Source organism: Meleagris gallopavo, chromosome 5, assembly GCF_905368555.1.
Source record: "Meleagris gallopavo chromosome 5, MGAL_WU_HG_1.1, whole genome shotgun sequence".
Classification (NCBI taxonomy): domain Eukaryota; kingdom Metazoa; phylum Chordata; class Aves; order Galliformes; family Phasianidae; genus Meleagris; species Meleagris gallopavo.
The window spans coordinates 26779941-26798668 of record NC_139408.1 but is presented as its reverse complement, the minus strand read 5'-3'; the positions used below and the strand labels follow the sequence as shown (position 1 = coordinate 26798668).

Below are 18728 nucleotides of genomic sequence, written 5' to 3'. Positions count from 1 at the left end.
GATTTATTAATCAGTGATTAAAGAGTTACTGACTTGGGCGCTCTGAGAATTATTATTTATTACTTGATTATTTTTTTTTTAAGAACATTCTGATTTTTATGCCTCATGCAGTTTTACTTTATGCTAGTAAAACTATATTTAAGTGCCCAGAGGGAGAAGATCTGAGCCTCTTACTTATGAGCAGTGTTGTCCACACCATTTCAAAGCTGCTTTTCTATATCTTTTGTGGAGTTAATAATGTACTGGTACTCTTTGTTTTGTATTTGCTGTGGTAAAAGAAGTTAATCCAGCAGACTGTTCTCTTGTTTTGTTTCCATACAACTGGCCTCATTTTCCCTTTGTTTATTCTCTGTTGACCTCAGAAATCTTTTCTCATCACTTTGAGTCATTTTCATAATGTATATCCATATCCCCATACCTAAATAGAAAACCTTATATATGGATGGTGTGGGCATTCTGAAGAAAGACCAATTTTTTAAAAGTGCTTAGTCTTTTTCAGTTTTAGGAAGATGTACTGGGATCTTTGCCTTCCAGGCGTTTTGAAGTGTTCTGAATGCAGCTTTTTTTTTTTTTTTTTTTTTTTTTTCCAATTTACATATAAAACTTGCATAATCCCAAGCCCTCCCTAAAACCCCTTCCTGCTCTGCCTTTGGGCATTGTGTTGTTGCTGAAATGCTGTTTCAGAAATCTTTGTTTTACAGAGAAGGCTGGCTAGTAGCAAATACTTTGTTAGCACAGAGGAAAATACTCAGCTGCTTTTTTCCCATTCTCAGGAACAGCAGTTAGAACAGGACAGGTGCAAGGCAGACTTTGTGTTTATGTAATGCCATTGGTGTGTTTTTATCAGCAGACAGGTGAGGTCTGGTAGAAATTTTCACCTATTCCACAAATCAAACTTTATCAATTAGTCTAAATCTGCTCCAACAGCAGGTGATTTCTGTTCTCCTAAATGGTGCCCATGAGAGAATAGTTCTGTTGAGGACTTCAAAAGCCATCAGAAATGTTGAGTTTTTGCTAGACTGCTCTTTATAGATTGTATTTATGCACATTTGTTTTCTAATTTTGTTCACAACTGATGTAAGATAGTTAATCGTTCAGACCTTGATGAAGACACATTTTTAACCACTTAGTCTGATAACACTATGTTGTTTGCCTGCTGTATAGACTTGAGAATTCTGAAATATTTTCTTCAGGTCCTGAGTAGCTGGTCCTTAGGCATGTATTTCCTAACTTGTATCAGTAAAAAAGAGCAGAATTTCTTTTTTCCAAGTCTTGAACCTAAATGTTTTAAAACAGTTCTAGTTATTTAACTTCATCAAGTAGGAGTGATGGCCTTTACTATACAACCATTCAATGGATATAACACTAGAAACTTAAAATTGAGACTTGTGATTCTGAGCAAGATATCTCCAAGTCTGTGGTCACTGAAGCTACAAGTCTCTAAGATTGTAGAAAGTCCTGTCAGATTTTGTCTGCTAAGATGATTTTCATGGCTTGATATTTCAGAACTGAAAGCTTATCACATGAGAAGCAGATTTAAACATAACAGTTGTGGGGAATCACAGAATGGCCAGGGTTGGAAGGGACCTCAAGAATCATGAATCTCCAACCCCCTGCCACATGCAGGGCCACCAGCCTCCACATTTAATGCTAGACCAGGCTGCCCAGGGCCCCATTCAACCTGGCCTTGAACACCTCCAGGGACGGGGCATCCACAACCTCTCTGGGCAGCCTTTTCCAACACCTCACCACTCCCTCTGTAAAGAACTTCCCCCTGACATCCAACCTAAATCTCCCCTCCCTCAACTTAAAACCATTTCCCCTTGTCCTGCTGTTATCTACCCTTTCAAAGGGTTCCCCTTCTGTTTGTAGGGAGGATGATAGTTTCTGCATGTTTTTTTCATTAAGGTAGAAACTAAGTGATTTGCCCAGGATGGGACTCTGACCATTCTATGTACTGAAATTGTATCATTTATTTATCTTTATTTTATTAATCCTGTAATTTGCAGAGATTTTAATGGTTCGTGTCAAGTTGTCTATTTTCACTTTAAAATATGTAATTTAGCATCAAGATATATATATTTTTTTTACTTATTTCTAAGAAATGGAATGGGTGAATGAGTAGAATTGTCAGGCATTATTAGTAACAGGCAACCTAGAGATGAAATGATTGGCATCTCTTAAATTGGTGTGGCTGTTGTTAACTTACTCATGTAATTAAAAATAGGCAGCTAGGCTTATAGAAGCTTTTTGTACAATAAATAAAAATGTACAAATCTCCAAAATCTGTTCAAAACATCAGCCAGTTTTTTTTAACTTAGTCTGAATTGGCCTGTGTGAGTTTCTATAGTGATTAGAACTGAAGTAAAAAAACAAAACAAAACTTCTGAGTATTGGTCAGTGTAACCTCTATATTCAGTCGCTTCTATGAGAAATGTAGCATGTAGTCCCCTAGAGCTTAAACTGAAGAGTAGGTTAACATGCAGTATTTTTTATATATTCATCACTTTTTCAACTCATTTTTTTCTTTCCCCCCTGTAGTGTTTACACTATGCTTCCCCATAGTATTCTTCATTGGTCTCCTGCCTCAGGTGAATACATTTGTGATGTATCTCTGTGAACAGCTGGATATTCATGTCTTTGGTGGCAATGGTGAGTGTGCTTGTCCACAGCAGTGACAAAAGCATTAGATTGGGCTAGTTAAAGAATTTAATGATTACACTGTCTATATTCATGACCTATACATATGGAATACTAACTGCATTTTAAAAAGGTTATAGTTCTGATCAATTACTGAGAAATAGAATTACCAGCCTACTTAGTCTGTTGAAAACCATACTACTTCTACTTGTTTCCATTGCAGTGTTAGTCATTCACACAGTAACACTGTTGAAATAATGAAGATGTAAATGAAGCCATAAAAATAATCTTTATTTTTTCCTAAGGGAAAATGGATATGTTTTTGTGGGTTGGGTTTTTAATATTGGGGGGGAGCTGAACTGACTTCTTTAAACAACTTGAAATTTTTCATATTCTAACCTAATTACCTAATATCTTTTCTTCCACTATGATATTCAGCTACCACAAGCCTGCTTGCAGCACTTTACAGTTTCATCTGTAGTATTGTGGCAGTAGCGTTGTTGTATGGACTGTGCTATGGTGCCCTGAAGGTAAGCAAAATTGCACACACAGCATGCATTCATGTTTTGAATTCTGTTCTTTTTCCTTCAATCTCAAACATGCAGAAAATGAATTAGAAATACTAGTCTGATTTGGTAGGGTTTTATATTTGCCTAGTTTTTGTATCAGTGAAACAGATGGAAAGTTAGGAACAAAGCAGACTTTGGCTTTTGAAAGGTGGTTTGTTTATGTGCTACCAGGCTATTATTTGCCTAAAACATGACACTTACTTTCAGTTCTGTTCTGTGTTAATTCTTGTAACAATTATGGAACTGTCTTATTTCGTACAGAGTTGTTAAGTATTGATGTGTTAATGTCTAAAAAAGGGTTGTTCTTAAGTATTTTTTTTCTGGTGATGTAAACCAGAAACAGTGTTTTCAGATCTCTGTTTGTTTGAAAAGAGAGATAGGAAAGAGTTTCCAGTGTCAAAGTGGTGATGCTTGCCTACACGGACAAGCAGCCTTTCCTAAAAATGCCTTTGTGTTTGAAAGTATGATATTGGTTCTGTTTATTAGTTTCAGGTGTGTAAATGATTCAAATTCTTTCAGTTTACAACTGATTGTAGAATGTGTTCCTTCAAATTCAGCATTACCTGGTTCTTTTTCATTCTGAAGGTAGCAAAAAGCTGTTAGAGAAAATATTTCCATCACCCACAGAACATGATTAGCTTTCTGCAGATATGTCCTGTTTGTCTCATTAGCTTTTGTATACTTTTCTGTTCAAGTTAAACAGGCTCTAGGGAAGGATCACTGTCTTTTTTTTTTTTTTTTTCAGATCCAATACAGATTATGAAAATAAAAACATACATAAACACTGCTTTCATCTTAAGTCAGACTCTTATTTGAAAAAAATTTGAGAATTAACATGGGGAGCTTTCAGAATAAGTGACTAAAAATGCAATTCTAAGGATGTGCTCCCGGGGAATGTATGAGATTCTTGAGTGTTATGAAAACTCATGACTACTAAATGATTAAGATAGTATAGACCTAAGGAGTGTAGACTATTAGAACTTCTCACCTATAGTTAAATATTGAACAGTGTTTTTCTACTGGAATTCCAGTTTATTTGTGGAATTGTAGAGTGATTATTTATGTATTTCTATTTTTGTATTATGAAACACGGAGTTCTTATGTGGTAGATAAGTGTTAAATACTTTACTTCCTCCTTATTTACATTTCTTTTTTTCTCCAGGATTCTTGGGATGGGCAGCATATTCCAGTTCTCTTCTCCATATTTTGTGGTTTGTTAGTGGCAATGTCATATCATCTCAGCAGACAAAGTAGTGACCCTTCTGTGCTTTTGTAAGTGACTCTTTTTGAATCATTTTTCAAGGAAGAAGCAAGTCTCAAAGGGATTTTAGATACAAAATATTAAACTGACGTTGGAATTGTCAAAAATAGCATGATATTGGTTCAGTACTTGAAATTTTCATATTTTGCACCTGCCTTCTCCTTTGAAGGGCAACCTTTCTTTACAACTGAGGTCTGATTCAGATGCTTTCTGATTACCAGTCATGTTCCAGCCTCCTGCTGGTGCATTTGTGTATCAATGATTTGTAATGATTAAAGAGGTGCAGAAAGTACTAGTTTAAGCTAAAGCCCACTTGTGGATTTTTCTTAGACTATACTTTTCTCACTTAATTTGATACTGCATTTTTTCTTTGAATGTATGGTCAAAGAACAGATTAAAATTCGATCTTGGATACAAACCAGTGATAGTCTGCTTGTGCACCCATCCAAGATGGGGAAACAGTCTTGTTCATCTGAGTCAGAGTGTATTGATTTGATGATGAGAGCACTTACCAGTTAGTAGTTATGTATGTAAAACAAAATACTTCCAGTAGGAGAAATGTGGCTTCCACAGAATAGCCAGTAGAGGCTCATTTGGCACATATGTGGTTAGGCAGAGCTTGAACTTGGATTTAAATGTAGCTATAATGCTGGATGAATTTGAGCAGTAGTCTGAGTCTTGTAATCAGAGCCTTTTCTGTAGATGGAGAGATCAGAGATTTGTACCTGAGTGTTCATGCAGGGTCTTCTGAAAATTTATCAGTTGGATTTAAATCAGGGAATTCTTTGTTCTCTAACTGATGTTTTCAGGCTGTGTCTGAACTTTGGAGCACGTAGAGCTTTTGTTTTGTTACTTACATGCTAAAGTTTAGTTTCATGAGTAGTTTGATCGCAGTTTAGAAATTCAGCATTTGTCCAATTTTTTGTTACCCAGTCCCTAGAAAAATAAGCAGCTAGATTTATTCATACAGCAGTTCAAGTTCTCTCTTTAGCAGTGATCACTGTGTGTAGCTGGAGAACTGGTGCTATTCTAAAATTGAGATCTTGCTATAAATAAACTTTTCCATGTGGAAGCACTAATATACTAGGATTGCTTTTTTTGTAATAAACTTCAGTAAATAAATCTTCTGATTTTTGTTACTTTCCTAAAAGCAGAGTAGTGCATGCTTTTCAATAGGTTCTTTTTGTCTTTCTTCAAGCTCTTTAGTGCAATCAAAATTTTTTCCTAATTCTGAAGACAAAAACCCTGAGGATCCTCTGTCTGAAGTGAAAGATCCTCTACCTGAAAAGCTTAGAAATTCTGTGGTAAGTATGCATTTTTAATCACTTTTTTTTAATTCAGTCTAAACACTTCGTGTTGCTATCTTACGATGATCAGTATTGCATACTGCATCTGGAGCAGTGGATAAAAGACTTAGCAAATTTAACTTCTATGAAAGACGATCTCCTTGAGTAGGTCTTGGCTCTACAGGATTAACAGTATCAACAGATTTCTCCTAGTACAGCAAATGTACTAGCATGATGTGATTCAAATGTGTGGAAACTACAAACAGAGCCGAGAAATCACAGTCATAACAGTAGTAGGACAGAAAGACTGTATGGGAGCTCTAACTCTTTAGTTGCCGGGAGAGTGAGGGAGCTGAGGATGACTTTCAGTGTTTTTAAAAAGTAGAATTTTTTGTATTGCAGGAAAAAAAAAAAACAAAACTGCATCCCAAAAAGTTAAGACGTTGAAGCAATAATTGCTCTACAAAAGTATTTTTCTGGTTTTAGAGTAGTTTATTCTGTAATTCTGTGTTTACAGTGGGAGCAAGTCTAAACTTGGAATACTATGACTTCTAATGACCCTGAGCCTATATCGCCCTCTTGTGACTAGCTTGATGCTAATCATTTTGTTGGTTTTTTTAATCCTTTCCCAAAGTGTAGCTTCTGTTGCATTTTTTTTGAGATAACAGAAAATTCAGGTTCATTGATAAGGGACTTTGCAAAGCCATTCTTTGTTCTTCTGTAGAGGAGGAGAAAAGAGAGAGACTTCTGCCAGGTAGTCTAGGTAGCTGTCTTGAGAGCTCTTAATTGCTCTATTCACAGATCATAGCAATTCACAGGTCACATATGGAAAATTTGGTTAGCACTGTCAGCTTTTTTCACTGCTATACAGAGGATCCTTATAACCCTTAATGGTCCTGAATGAGAGTGTATTGAGTATATTAATTTGTCCTGTCACACTTTGAGTAGATATCTTTCCAGTTAACTTGTTTGAACCATTGCTCTTGTGACATTTCTTCACTGGAAGCTGTTAACACTGGCATCATTGGAGATTCTTTTAATCAGTTTCACTTTTACTGCTGATGCACATTAAGATTCTGAAGAGGACAACCAAACTGATGCTTACTAAAATCATTTTGTTTTGACTTCCCAGAGTGAACGATTGCAGTCTGACCTGATTGTGTGTATAGTCATTGGTGTACTCTATTTTGCAATTCACGTCAGTACAGTATTTACAGTTTTACAGGTAAGGTGTTCCATCAAGTGTTCCACTTGTTTTCTGTATACAAATATTCTAATGATACGTAACGCTTAGCAGGACCATGGCATTACCAGAATGAGTAGGTTTAGATTATCCTTAAATTTATAGTGTGACAAGGGCATGACTGAACATTTTCACATTTCAGCTTTTTGTGTCAAATTCTTTTTCTTAAATGGTTAGGTTTGTTGGCTTTTGTTTGTTGCGTTTCTTGTTTGTTTGCATTAGCCCGACATAAACTACCTCTCTTAATCTGTCTCTGTTAAGTTAGTGTAAAGAAAAATATAAAAGGTTTGATTATTAAAGTTTGAGAGGGTGAACATTGACTCAGAAACTGCATCCCTGCTAATGTAGCAATAGACTTCAGGGCAAGGGAGTAGCCCTTTCCAGAAATGCTTGTTTTCAGGACTTCAGAAAACCTCTGAGTTTTAAGGTGCTTTTTGACTTGTCACTCTAGGTAATACTTCTGCTTTGGGTATCTTTAAAGTGTATATATGCATCCTACTTGATGATACACAGCACAATATCCTGTACTTGAATTCATTTAAGTAAAGGCATTTGTCTAAAGAGCTGTAGTTACTGACTTATTTTAATATTCCTCAAATGAGTATGTCAGTTAGCTTATAAACAGCCTTATTTCAGACAAGTGAAAGTTTCTCGTACATATTTTAAAAGCATTTCACACTCCAACTGCTGCCCACAGATAGAAACTAATTTTAAATAGCATATGTATATATGTAGCTTCAGATTTTCAGATGTTTTATTTTCAGTGTTCTATTTGGGAAGGTGTGCAAGGTTTTTCTCTTCTATTGTATGTTTGGACATCAGTACTCCTCCTGAATTTTACGTTCTTCCACATTTGAGAAACTTGGTTTTATAGTCTTTACCTTTGTGTAGTGCAATAGAATTAGGCTTTGAGAGGTGATGTTTCTTGAGTGTCATAAAGGAGTTTGGTCTTAATTGAAGGTTTCTTATTCACTTTCTCCTTGAGAATATAAGAATGATGATTTATTTTTTCCTATGCTTATACCTCTTTTATCCAACAGATGAAAACGTAAAGTGGATTTGGTCTTTAGGGGATAGTAGCTTTATTATTTATCTAATGAAATGCAGATGGGTAAGAAGTAATAGACTGTGAAGGAAGATTGTTGTAAGCATTTTACTTTAAAATTCTTCTAAACTTAGTAGAAAATTCTTAGAAATAAAGTTTTTGTTCTTGGGCATTTCCTGTTTGATCTTTAAGTTGGCAGTACAGTTACTTACAAAGTATATGTCCAGATTACCATTATGTGAGCAACTGCCTAGGTGTTGGAGAAAGTGTTCTGTTATAGTGTATGATTTTTTAATTTCTTCTATTTTTTTTAAATTATAAAACATAAATCTTAATTTATTCAATTCTTCTCTTCTTTAGCCTATTTTAAGTTATGTTCTCTATGCATTGGTGGGTACGGTAGGCTTTGTGACCCATTACGTTCTGCCTCAACTCCGAAAGCAACTTCCTTGGCATTGCTTTTCTCACCCACTGCTGAAAACCAAGGAATACTATCAGTTTGAAGTCCGAAGTAAGTATCGCTAGTGATACTTTTTGAATTTGCAGTAGTTGCTAACCAACTTGTGTTAATGATTGACACGCTTCAACTTCTTGCTTTATTATTGTCACCAGCGGAATATTTCTTGACACCTGATTTAGTTCTAGTTGCTCACTTCCTCATACTTCGATTCTGTGGCACTTTGAAGTGATTATGGTACTATGTTATATGTGCTATGTTATCATATATTTCAGAGCAGTCCCACCAAGATTTTGAGGACTGTGCTTTAAGTTTCGAGCTTTGTGCTAATGATGAAAACATTCAGTTTTTTCTAAAAATGATTTAGGTAGATGTTTCTTCAAGATACTAGTTTTCAAGTGCTTCAGAGAAGTACTTTCCTAAGATTTCATCTTAGGATAAATTTGATTCTTATTGGTGTTATTCACACATTTAACAACAAAGTAGTTTTCTATTAATATCTAACTGGATACTTTTGTTCTTTGTTTAATCATAAAATGACTTGAATCAAGAATCCAGATTCTGTTACCTGAATTTGATTTATCAGTGCCATCTTATCTTTTTAATATCTCCTGATAGATGCTGCGCATGTTATGTGGTTTGAGAAGCTTCACATTTGGCTCCTTTTTATAGAGAAGAATATTATCTATCCATTGATAGTCCTCAATGAGCTTAGTAGCAGTGCTAAGAGTATTGCTAGTCCAAAGAAACTGGATACTGAGTAAGTAGAAAAGGCTATCGAGTAATCTGAATATGTCTATTCCGGTGGGAATTGAAATAGTTGTGGAATCAATGGGAAGACAGCTAATGCTATTGCCTGAACACTAAGGCAAGGAATAAATACAATTTTTCTTCATTTGAAAGCTTGTGTAGAAATGAATCACTTTGTTGGCTTTAAACGAAATGGAATATTGCAGTTTTAAAATAGGAACCTACACAAAGAAAAATCATTCAAATCATAGTATATACTATAAGGATTGGAAATCAAAGAATTACCTAGCAGTGTGACAGCAGAATTTCCTTGTTGATATGCAGTCTGTAATATGATTATCCAGACTGCAAATTCAAAATACTTAACGTTATTTTTATAACCTTCTGATCCATCAGTTACTATGTCTGAGGGAAAAATAATAATAATAATAATAAAAAAATATATTACTTAGCAAGACTGTTTTACAAATACTGTTAATCCTTTAGTTAGTAACCTCTAAGGAAAAAGTGAAGATGTCTTTTAAAACAAGTAAATGCTCACATACTACCACCATACAAGGCAAATGAACAAAATCCAAATATAAACCCTGAGTTTGATGGAGATTAACATTGTGTGGGAACAGCAATTTAGGTGGTTTATAAACATAGCCTTTCAGGCAGCAAATAAGTAACTGTTTTCTGTGAATTTCTATACAGGTTGGGTGCTTTAATGATCACAATAGCTGGCTTGAAGTTACTGCGTTCATCATTCAGTAGCCCAACGTGCCAGTACGTCACTGTTATTTTCACAGTGCTCTTCTTTACTTTTGATTACAAAAGTTTTACTGAGACCATGCTGCTAGATCTCTTCTTCATGTCCATACTCTTCAGCAAGGTAACTTTTAACTCTCCATGTGTTTCAGGTCATTCAAAAGGGAAAACTGGCCATACCCATAACTGATACCGGATCTTCAGATCATTAGTCCTATTGTCATTTTTACAGTTCTTACAGCATACTGATTAGACTTCTACTTCTTGAAGCACTTATGTTTGCTTGAGACAGCATTCGAGTCTTTCTAAAAATCTCATGAGTTTCTGTTAGTAGAACAGTGCAGTGTGTATTAATGTGACTCACTTCATAATTGCATCCTTATTGTAAGTCCAAAGGCTTCTTGTACACCAGCAAGAATTCTAGGACCGGTAAACTCCTCAGGATATTTACTGTACTCCAAAGTATGTTGATTTTCAGCAAAAAATGCTTACTTTTTTCTTCTTTCCTACAGCTTTGGGAACTCTTTTATAAGTTGAGATTTGTATATACCTACATCGCTCCCTGGCAGATAACATGGGGATCTGCCTTCCATGCTTTTGCCCAGCCTTTTGCTGTGCCACGTATCCTTTGCGATTGCTGAATTTTTTGGGGGGGAGGTATTTATACATTCTGAATGTTATAATCATTATGTATTACGGGATACATCTCACGAATGAGCAGGTTAGTCCAATGAACATTTATGAAAAACAGCATGCTTTCTACCTTGCTACAATATTATAAGCTGAACAGCAGCAGATAAAGTAGAAACAGAATTCTAACATAAAAAGCATAGGAATTAAACAACTGGGAAAATAACATAAGTTTTCCTTTGACGTTCCATTCCTTTTTTCAAGAGTCATTAACCATGTGATTTCAGATTTTGAGTATTGTTTGTGTAGGCTGGATTGAATAGAGTATTGATTTAGTGTCATGTTAGATTTGGTGGTAATTATCTGAAAGTTCTACAACAAATACCGTTAATTATTTCTGCTTTCAGAAGCAAAAATAATCCTTTTGACAACTGGAGAAACTGTAAAGATTCTTCGCTGCACAATATCTCTTGGAAATTGTTTTCTTTTTTCTTACTTGGTGCTGCTGTATACTTCATATATTGTTACAGAAGCTTGAAGAAAGTTTTTGTTGCTTTGTTTTCCTTAATCTTGTTATCCTACAGATTCTGCAATGTTATTTGTCCAAGCAGCTGTGTCAGCATTCTTCTCTACTCCACTGAATCCTTTCCTGGGAAGTGCAATATTTATCACTTCTTATGCCAGACCTGTCAAATTCTGGGAAAGAGACTACAAGTAGGTGAAATAAGACCTTTAAAGACTGTGTCCTTTGTTTTACTTAAACGTGGAACTAAGGCTAAATAAGTGTTCACCTTGAAGTGCTGCCGTCTTATTTTTCCTGAAGAAAATTAGAGCACTGATCTTCTTTCTGAAATGGCATAGCAATTGTTTTTATTCTAGCAGCATTTTTTACATTGGCTTCTTAGGTAATAGCTACCTAAGAGAGAGGTATGCAATTTTGGTAGTGTTTTTTAAGCATCAAAATTATAGCTTTATAAAGATGCTTTGAATACAGTTGCAGAGTTTATTTTAAAATGAGTGTTGGGAGAGTAAATTAACTGTATTTGACTTCTCTTCATTATCGTACATTTCACAGCTAAGACTGGTCAACCTCAATATAAAATCTTAAAATCCTTGCATGATCAAGGTGCCATTAGAGGATTATTCATGTCAGATTACCTCTTTGTGTTGTATTTCTTCAAAGTCCCCCATTTTTGACAGAATGTTAGCTATGCTGGGAAATTGTTTAAGTGTAGTTGTCACATCTAAAGCTTTGTGATATCTGGCTAAGAAAACAGTTACACTTGCATCTAAGGCTAAAGATATATTGTGACTGTACAGGCTTCATTAATTACAGAGTCATAATGCTATATAGGCAGAAAATAGAATCGTAGAATCACCAACGTTGGAAAAGACTTCTAAGATCGTCCAGTCAAACTGTCCACCTATCACCAATGTTTCCCAATAAGTTATGTCCCTCAGTGCAACATGTAAATATTTCTTCAAAGCTTCCATGGATGGTGACTCCGCCACTTCCATGGGCAGCCCATTCTATCTCCTAACCACTCTTTCAGAAAAAATGTTTTTCCTAACGTCCAACCTGAAGTTCCCCTGGTGCAACTTGAGGCCATTCCTCTAGTCCTATTGCTGGTTACATGGGGAAAAAGCTGACCCCCCCACCTCAACACAGCCTCCTTTCAAGTAGTCATAGAGAGCTATAAGGTCTCCTCCGAGTCTCCTCTTTTCCGGTCTGAACAATTCCAGTTCCCTCAGCCACTCCTCATAAGACTTGTGCTCAAGACCCCTCAGCAGCTTCATTGCCATCCTCTGAACAAGGTCTGGGGCCTCAGTGTCTTTCTCGAAGTGAGGGACCCAAAGCTGAGCACAGTACTCAAGGTGTGACCTAATCAGGCCCCAAGTACAGAGGGATGCAAAATACTTAAAGAAGAAAAAAGAAAAATTTTTAGAAATATTTCACTGGGAATACTTTTGTCAATTTATGTTAGTGGTAGTTTCTTCCCTTAGATTTTCTTACAGTAATAAATTTCATTAAGAACACTTCATTTTAATTTCAGCACAAAGCGTGTGGATCATTCAAATACAAGATTGGCTTCGCAGCTTGATCGAAATCCAGGTAGCTTTCCTAGTCTGACTTGGTTTTATGTGTTTTTACTAACACACTCACAAGGAACAAAGATACCAGTGTTTGTGTTTTATGGGATTTGTGATCAGTTTGTCCTATTAGTTTTTTATTTTTCCAAACCCACTGGAACTTTGTCATCTGTTATTTTTTCCTTCATTATCTCTCTCCTTACTTCACTGTTTACTTTTCTATGCACTTTTTTTGTTTCTCTTTTACCTTTGTGTATCTCTGCCTTACTTTTTCTTCATCTATAATCGCAGTATTAAGTTGTTTTGCTTCTTTATTCTTAAGCAACCAAAAAGGTAAATATTATTTGAGGATGTCTCAATGTTATGATGATGAGACCTACACAACAGCTGTTGTTGAGATACTTTTGTGCATATTTGCTTTTGCACATTATTATATGGAGTAGATTGATGAGAGATGCATGAGTTAAACTGAAAGAATAATTTGGAAAATGGAGGAGTAAGAGGGAAGAATTTTGGTCAAAAGTATTGAACTTCACTTAGCAGTTATTCGGAGTAGTTGTCTCAAGAGCTGGGGTAGGAGCGGAGGGCACAAGGTTGAGAGCCTTGAAACAACGCTATTAAGAAAAATGTAAGACTCAGTGTGGATTGATAATTGACGCTCCAGCTTGAGTTTTTCTGCAGATGTAGATGATAACCAAAATTCAATCTTCCTGCAGGTTCGGATGATAACAATCTGAATTCAATCTTCTATGAACATTTAACCCGTTCCCTTCAGCACAGCCTATGTGGAGATTTGTTGTTGGGTCGATGGGGAAACTACAGTACTGGGGACTGCTTCATTCTTGCCTCTGACTACCTCAATGCACTAGTACACCTTATAGAGATAGGAAATGGCTTGGTCACCTTCCAGCTGAGAGGGCTTGAATTCAGAGGTGAGTGTGTTGCCCTTTTTTAACTGTCTATACCACAAACAGGTCTTTTGGTCTGAAAACTTCAGTTATTTTCTGTTCCAGCTTATAAATTATTTGCTTTGAAAATTGAGCTTCAGGGCCACTTTATGCCATGTGACCCCTGAGGAAAAATAACCTCTAACTGGATCTGATGCTAAGCCTCTCTTCACTTTTAATGTAATGTGGCTATGATAACTAATTCATACCGCTACCTAATTAGAATGTGTGTGATCCTACACTGATAAATTAAACTATCCAAATCTCTTGTTCACTGTCAAGTAGTTAACTTGGTGTTACAGAAACATAATTGGACTCTAATATGATTTGCAAACACTTGTAAATGCAAGTCAACATTAAAACAATTGTATGAAGCATTTAACTTTTTTTATTATTATTTCTCTTTCCTAAGGAACGTATTGTCAGCAAAGAGAAGTAGAGGCCATCACAGAAGGCGTAGAGGAAGATGAAGGTTTCTGTTGCTGTGAACCTGGTCACCTTCCTCACATGCTTTCCTTTAATGCTGCATTTGGGCAGCGTTGGCTGGCTTGGGAAGTGCTTGTGACAAAGTATGTTCTGGAGGGTTATAGTATCACAGACAACAGTGCAGCATCCATGCTGCAAGTCTTTGATCTCCGGAAAATTCTCACCACTTACTACGTGAAGGTATGAGTCAGATAACTATAAACTCTGGGGGAGCTAGGCTGGATTATAACTGGGACTGGTTTAGTGCCTTGAACTTCTAATAGTTTTCATGGGTGTGATATGAATTTTAGCTTTATGAACAGCTTCATCAAAAGAGGCCAGAGTTTGCTGTACTGACAATTATAATTGATATTTGGTTTTAAGAGCAGAAAAATGACCAAGAGAGAGGATGTTCTTTCTTGCGGAAACTGGACTAGAAACTGAAAGACTATTACCAAAATGCTTAGCCATTGTAAATGAAATGGTAACTGGTATGAGTCTCTTGAAAAGAGCCAAAGCCATCTCTTTCTTTTATTTTTGTTTTATTCAAAAAAGGATCCTGTTAAATCTGCAAGTTTTCTATGTAGACCTTTGGTCCCTTATATGATCTATTTCCCTATTTGTGATCTGTCATGAAAAATTTAAGTTTAAATTTTTCTGAGATATATTCACACAAAGTTTTTCCCCAAATATGACTGTATTAAACTGCCTCATCTTCAAATTTAATATTTTAATTATTTAGAAATATACTATCCCTGTTCACTCAATTAAGAATTCTCATTTATGTGTTTTTCTGCAGTTAGCCTGCTCCATCCATTTTTCTTTCCCTTACTCCTTAAATGTATGCTTTAAAAACTCTTGGGAGTCATTGAAAATATTAACATACACAGATCTGTATTGCTGTTGAATTTATTGCGTCTGGGAGCTAAGTAAGCCCTACTGTGTATTATTTTTGTTCATTATCAAGAAAATCTGTGAATGAGTTGAAAAATCTTAGATTAATATTTTTTTATTGTAATACTGACTCATGGATTTTTAACTATCATTTCAGGGAATCATCTATTATGTCACAACTTCCCCCAAGTTAGAGGAGTGGTTAGCTAATGAGACAATGCAGGAAGGACTGCGGTTGTGCACAGACCGCAATTATGTTGATGTAGACCCAACATTTAACCCCAATATTGATGAAGATTATGACCACCGTCTAGCAGGAATCTCAAGAGAGAGTTTCTGTATGATTTATTTGAACTGGATAGAATACTGCTGCTCTCGAAGAGAAAAGGTAGGTATGAATACATGAGGATAGGTATTCATTATTCAAGAGTTGTCTCATTTCTTCCTTGTTGCCTCAGATTAGTGTTTTAATACTGATCTTCTAGAAAATAAAAAAATTGAAATGTTATTTTGTTTTGATGTTCTACTCTAGATACATGAATTTAAATAATTTCTGTAAGTAAGGAAGTGTACGGTGTGACCTGTCTGCTAATGCCTTTTCAATTACCAGCTTAAAAGAATCAGTTGGAATTTAGTCAACCATTTATCTACGTAGATGATTCTATAATGTTGCATATTTAGATGTCAGTGTTTACAAATCAACCCTAATATAATCTTGTGACAGGTTTTTATAAAATTGCCAACTTTTTATTAGTGATTATTACTATAACTTTGCTTTGGACAACTGGAACTGTTGGCTTGTGAAAGCGATCATCCCGTATCTAACTCTTTTACCCACCAAAGCCTCCCACCTTTTAAATAGGAACACCAATGTGTTTACAGGAGAATGCTTTTACTGTTCACAAAAAGTTGTATGTACTCTAGTCAAGTAGTGTTTGAAAATGAGCAAGAATTGATTGACAATAAAGGATGGGAATATAATTTGATTTCACTTTCTGCATGAACTGGTGGAGGCTTCAGAATTTTTTACTTTTGGAGCTAAAAGATTAGGTAGCAGCCCATCTTAAAGAAATTAAGAATTAAAGGGTTTTTTAGTCAGATGACAAATAGCACCCAAAGAAAATCATTTCCTGTTAAGTGACTATTTGTGAAACGTATTGTGGACGTGTTGAAAATCCCTTAAATGCTGCTACTATCATGTGGATCATCATGTGTCCTCTGCAGCTCCAAATGACTTTGAACTGAGGGTGAATTCCCCTGAATAAGCTGTAGTCTGGGCAAGTTTTCAATTGACTCAGGATCACATACTCCTAACCACTAAGCAAGATCCAGCTCATTCACTAAGAATATTTTTGTTGTAATGTCATAACCTGGCTAAACAACAGTTTGCATACAGAGTGCACCATACCAATGAGGAAAGTGCATATATCCCTTCAATTTAAAATTCATCTTATTTAAAATATAATGTGTACATGTCTATCTTTACAAATATGTAGAATACTTGTAATTTTTTTTTAATTCATAGTGAAAGTCTGAATAGAGTAACTGATGAGGTAGGTACATGCACAAGGCTTGTGTACCTTTGTATGCATTTGAGTGTTTTATTTCTTAGAGCAGTTTTTTAATGTCAAATCTTTAACTTTTTTTTTTTCTTATTGCAAGCCACTGGATTCGAGTAGAGACTCACCCCTGGTTACACTGTGTTATGGGCTTTGTGTTCTGGGGCGGAGAGCATTGGGAACAGCTTCACATCATATGTCTAGGTAATAAAATCTTGTTGTAAGCTCTGCTTTCTCAAATTCCCTCTGAGATTCTAAATTCCATGTTGGATGAGTACCTCTTCAGAAAAGATGATAATAGTTAATTTCATCCTTCCTTAAACCGGGCAGATAGGCTGTGTGACCTGTCTTCATATTATAACAGCCAGTGAAACATAACCAAAGAACAGCACATGAGAGAGAACTGGAATTTGAGCATTTTGTTTTATAGAACAACTGAAAGGCGAGCATTCTGATGTGGCTAAGCTCCAGCGATAACCTACAGAAAAAACTCAAAGCTGATTGAGTTCTGAAAGTAAAACTGTTCTACTTCAGTTTGATGGAAATGTTCTTCTGAGTATCAGTGAGCTTCCCCAAGAAGATCTTAGAGATATGCAGTCACAAGAGTGATGAGAGCGTTTGATTTTTCACTAGACTCCCATTAGCTTAGTAAAAGTAAATGATGCTACTAAAAATGAGCTATCTATCAAGACTTGATTTATTGCTAAAGCATTCACAACTGAGGCTACATATTATTCTTGATTGGTCCACTGAGGTGTTGTACTTCCCCAAAAGCCTTTTCTTTTAATAATCTTCAGAATAAAATCAGATGTTCTGTAGAGTTCCTGTTTACTTGAGTCCATGTAAATACAATCTCTTGCCTATATAGTTTATTCATCTTCACTTTAGTGCACGTAGACACCTTGTGTCAAGATTTTACTTACACAAATGCTCACTTGTATTTCCCCTCCATCTTTTCTCTTATTTATAGAGAAGAGTGGTGTGCCTTTATGTACAGCTTAGTATCTTCTTACCTTATTAATTATATGGACAAACTTTTTTTTTTTCTCAACAGTAATCTGGAATCCTTCTTGTATGGCTTGCATGCCCTTTTTAAGGGCGACTTCCGTATCTCTTCAATTAGGGATGAATGGATCTTTGCTGACATGGAATTGCTGAGGAAAGTAGTGGTTCCTGGAATACGAATGTCACTTAAACTACATCAGGTGAGGAATTTGATGGAAAGCTGACTCCAGTTCTTTTTATTTCTGCATGTTTTTTCTCTTAAATGTAAAGTGCTGGGAGAGAGACACTCAGCTTTTATTGTTTGCTTTGGAGGACTATTATTTTTCTTCCCTTAATGAGATAGGTAATGAGTGTATGTAAGGACAGCCAGTGTCATTGTCAAACCTGAGGTCCGAGTTTCCAGGAAAGTTAGGGAGATCAAAATTAGAATACATAGCTTCAGAAAGAGAGGAGAAAAAAAAAGGGAAGGGGACGTGTGACAGAGGCAGACAACTGAAAATGAGTGAATATCGTGTCATGTCTTTTCATCCTTAGATGTTCAAGGCCAGGCCAGATGAGACTTTGAGCTACCTGGTCTGGTGGAATGTGTCCTTGCCTCTGACAGGAGGATTGAAACTGGGTGGTCTTAAAGGTCCCTTCCAAGCCAAACTATTCTGTGATTCTACAAGTCTAGTGTAAAATTCAACTAAATAAATAATAGGCTGGTCCTTTGAATGATTTCTTTTTAGGTTAAAGGGAGCAAACCTTCCCTGAGGTGCAAGGTGCTTGCTCTTTATCCATAGTTACATCTGAAATATCAGTCATAATTTACCAATTGTTCTTGGAAACAGGATCACTTCACTTCTCCAGATGAATACGATGATCCTTCTGTTCTCTATGAAGCCATAACAACCCATGAAGAAAATCTAGTTATAGCACATGAAGGGGACCCTGCCTGGCGGAGTGCTGTTCTTTCCAATTCTCCCTCCCTCCTTGCTCTGCGTCACGTGATGGATGATGGTACCAACGAATACAAAATTATTATGCTGAATAAGCGCTATCTCAGTTTCAGGGTCATTAAGGTACGTTTTGTATATATTCCACAACAGTATAATTAAGATATACCACTACATACTCTTAAATCATTACTTTGGTGT

The 18728-nt window shown here is 35.9% G+C and overlaps 1 protein-coding gene across 11 annotated transcripts in view; it reads left to right on the top strand.

The window, feature by feature from the left end:
• PCNX1 (pecanex 1) overlaps positions 1-18728 on the top strand; it is an 82318-nt gene that overhangs the window by 54225 nt on the left and 9365 nt on the right. For all 11 annotated transcript variants that reach the window (XM_085224914.1, XM_085224915.1, XM_085224913.1 and 8 more), the window contains 17 exons: positions 2542-2652; positions 3079-3170; positions 4372-4481; positions 5669-5774; positions 6889-6981; positions 8405-8555; positions 9120-9261; positions 9948-10125; positions 10514-10622; positions 11216-11345; positions 12686-12744; positions 13439-13654; positions 14082-14335; positions 15186-15416; positions 16691-16791; positions 17642-17792; positions 18423-18653. In XM_085224914.1, the coding sequence (XP_085081040.1) occupies positions 2542-2652; positions 3079-3170; positions 4372-4481; positions 5669-5774; positions 6889-6981; positions 8405-8555; positions 9120-9261; positions 9948-10125; positions 10514-10622; positions 11216-11345; positions 12686-12744; positions 13439-13654; positions 14082-14335; positions 15186-15416; positions 16691-16791; positions 17642-17792; positions 18423-18653 (2465 nt within the window). The remainder of the gene's footprint in view (positions 1-2541; positions 2653-3078; positions 3171-4371; positions 4482-5668; positions 5775-6888; positions 6982-8404; positions 8556-9119; positions 9262-9947; positions 10126-10513; positions 10623-11215; positions 11346-12685; positions 12745-13438; positions 13655-14081; positions 14336-15185; positions 15417-16690; positions 16792-17641; positions 17793-18422; positions 18654-18728) is intronic.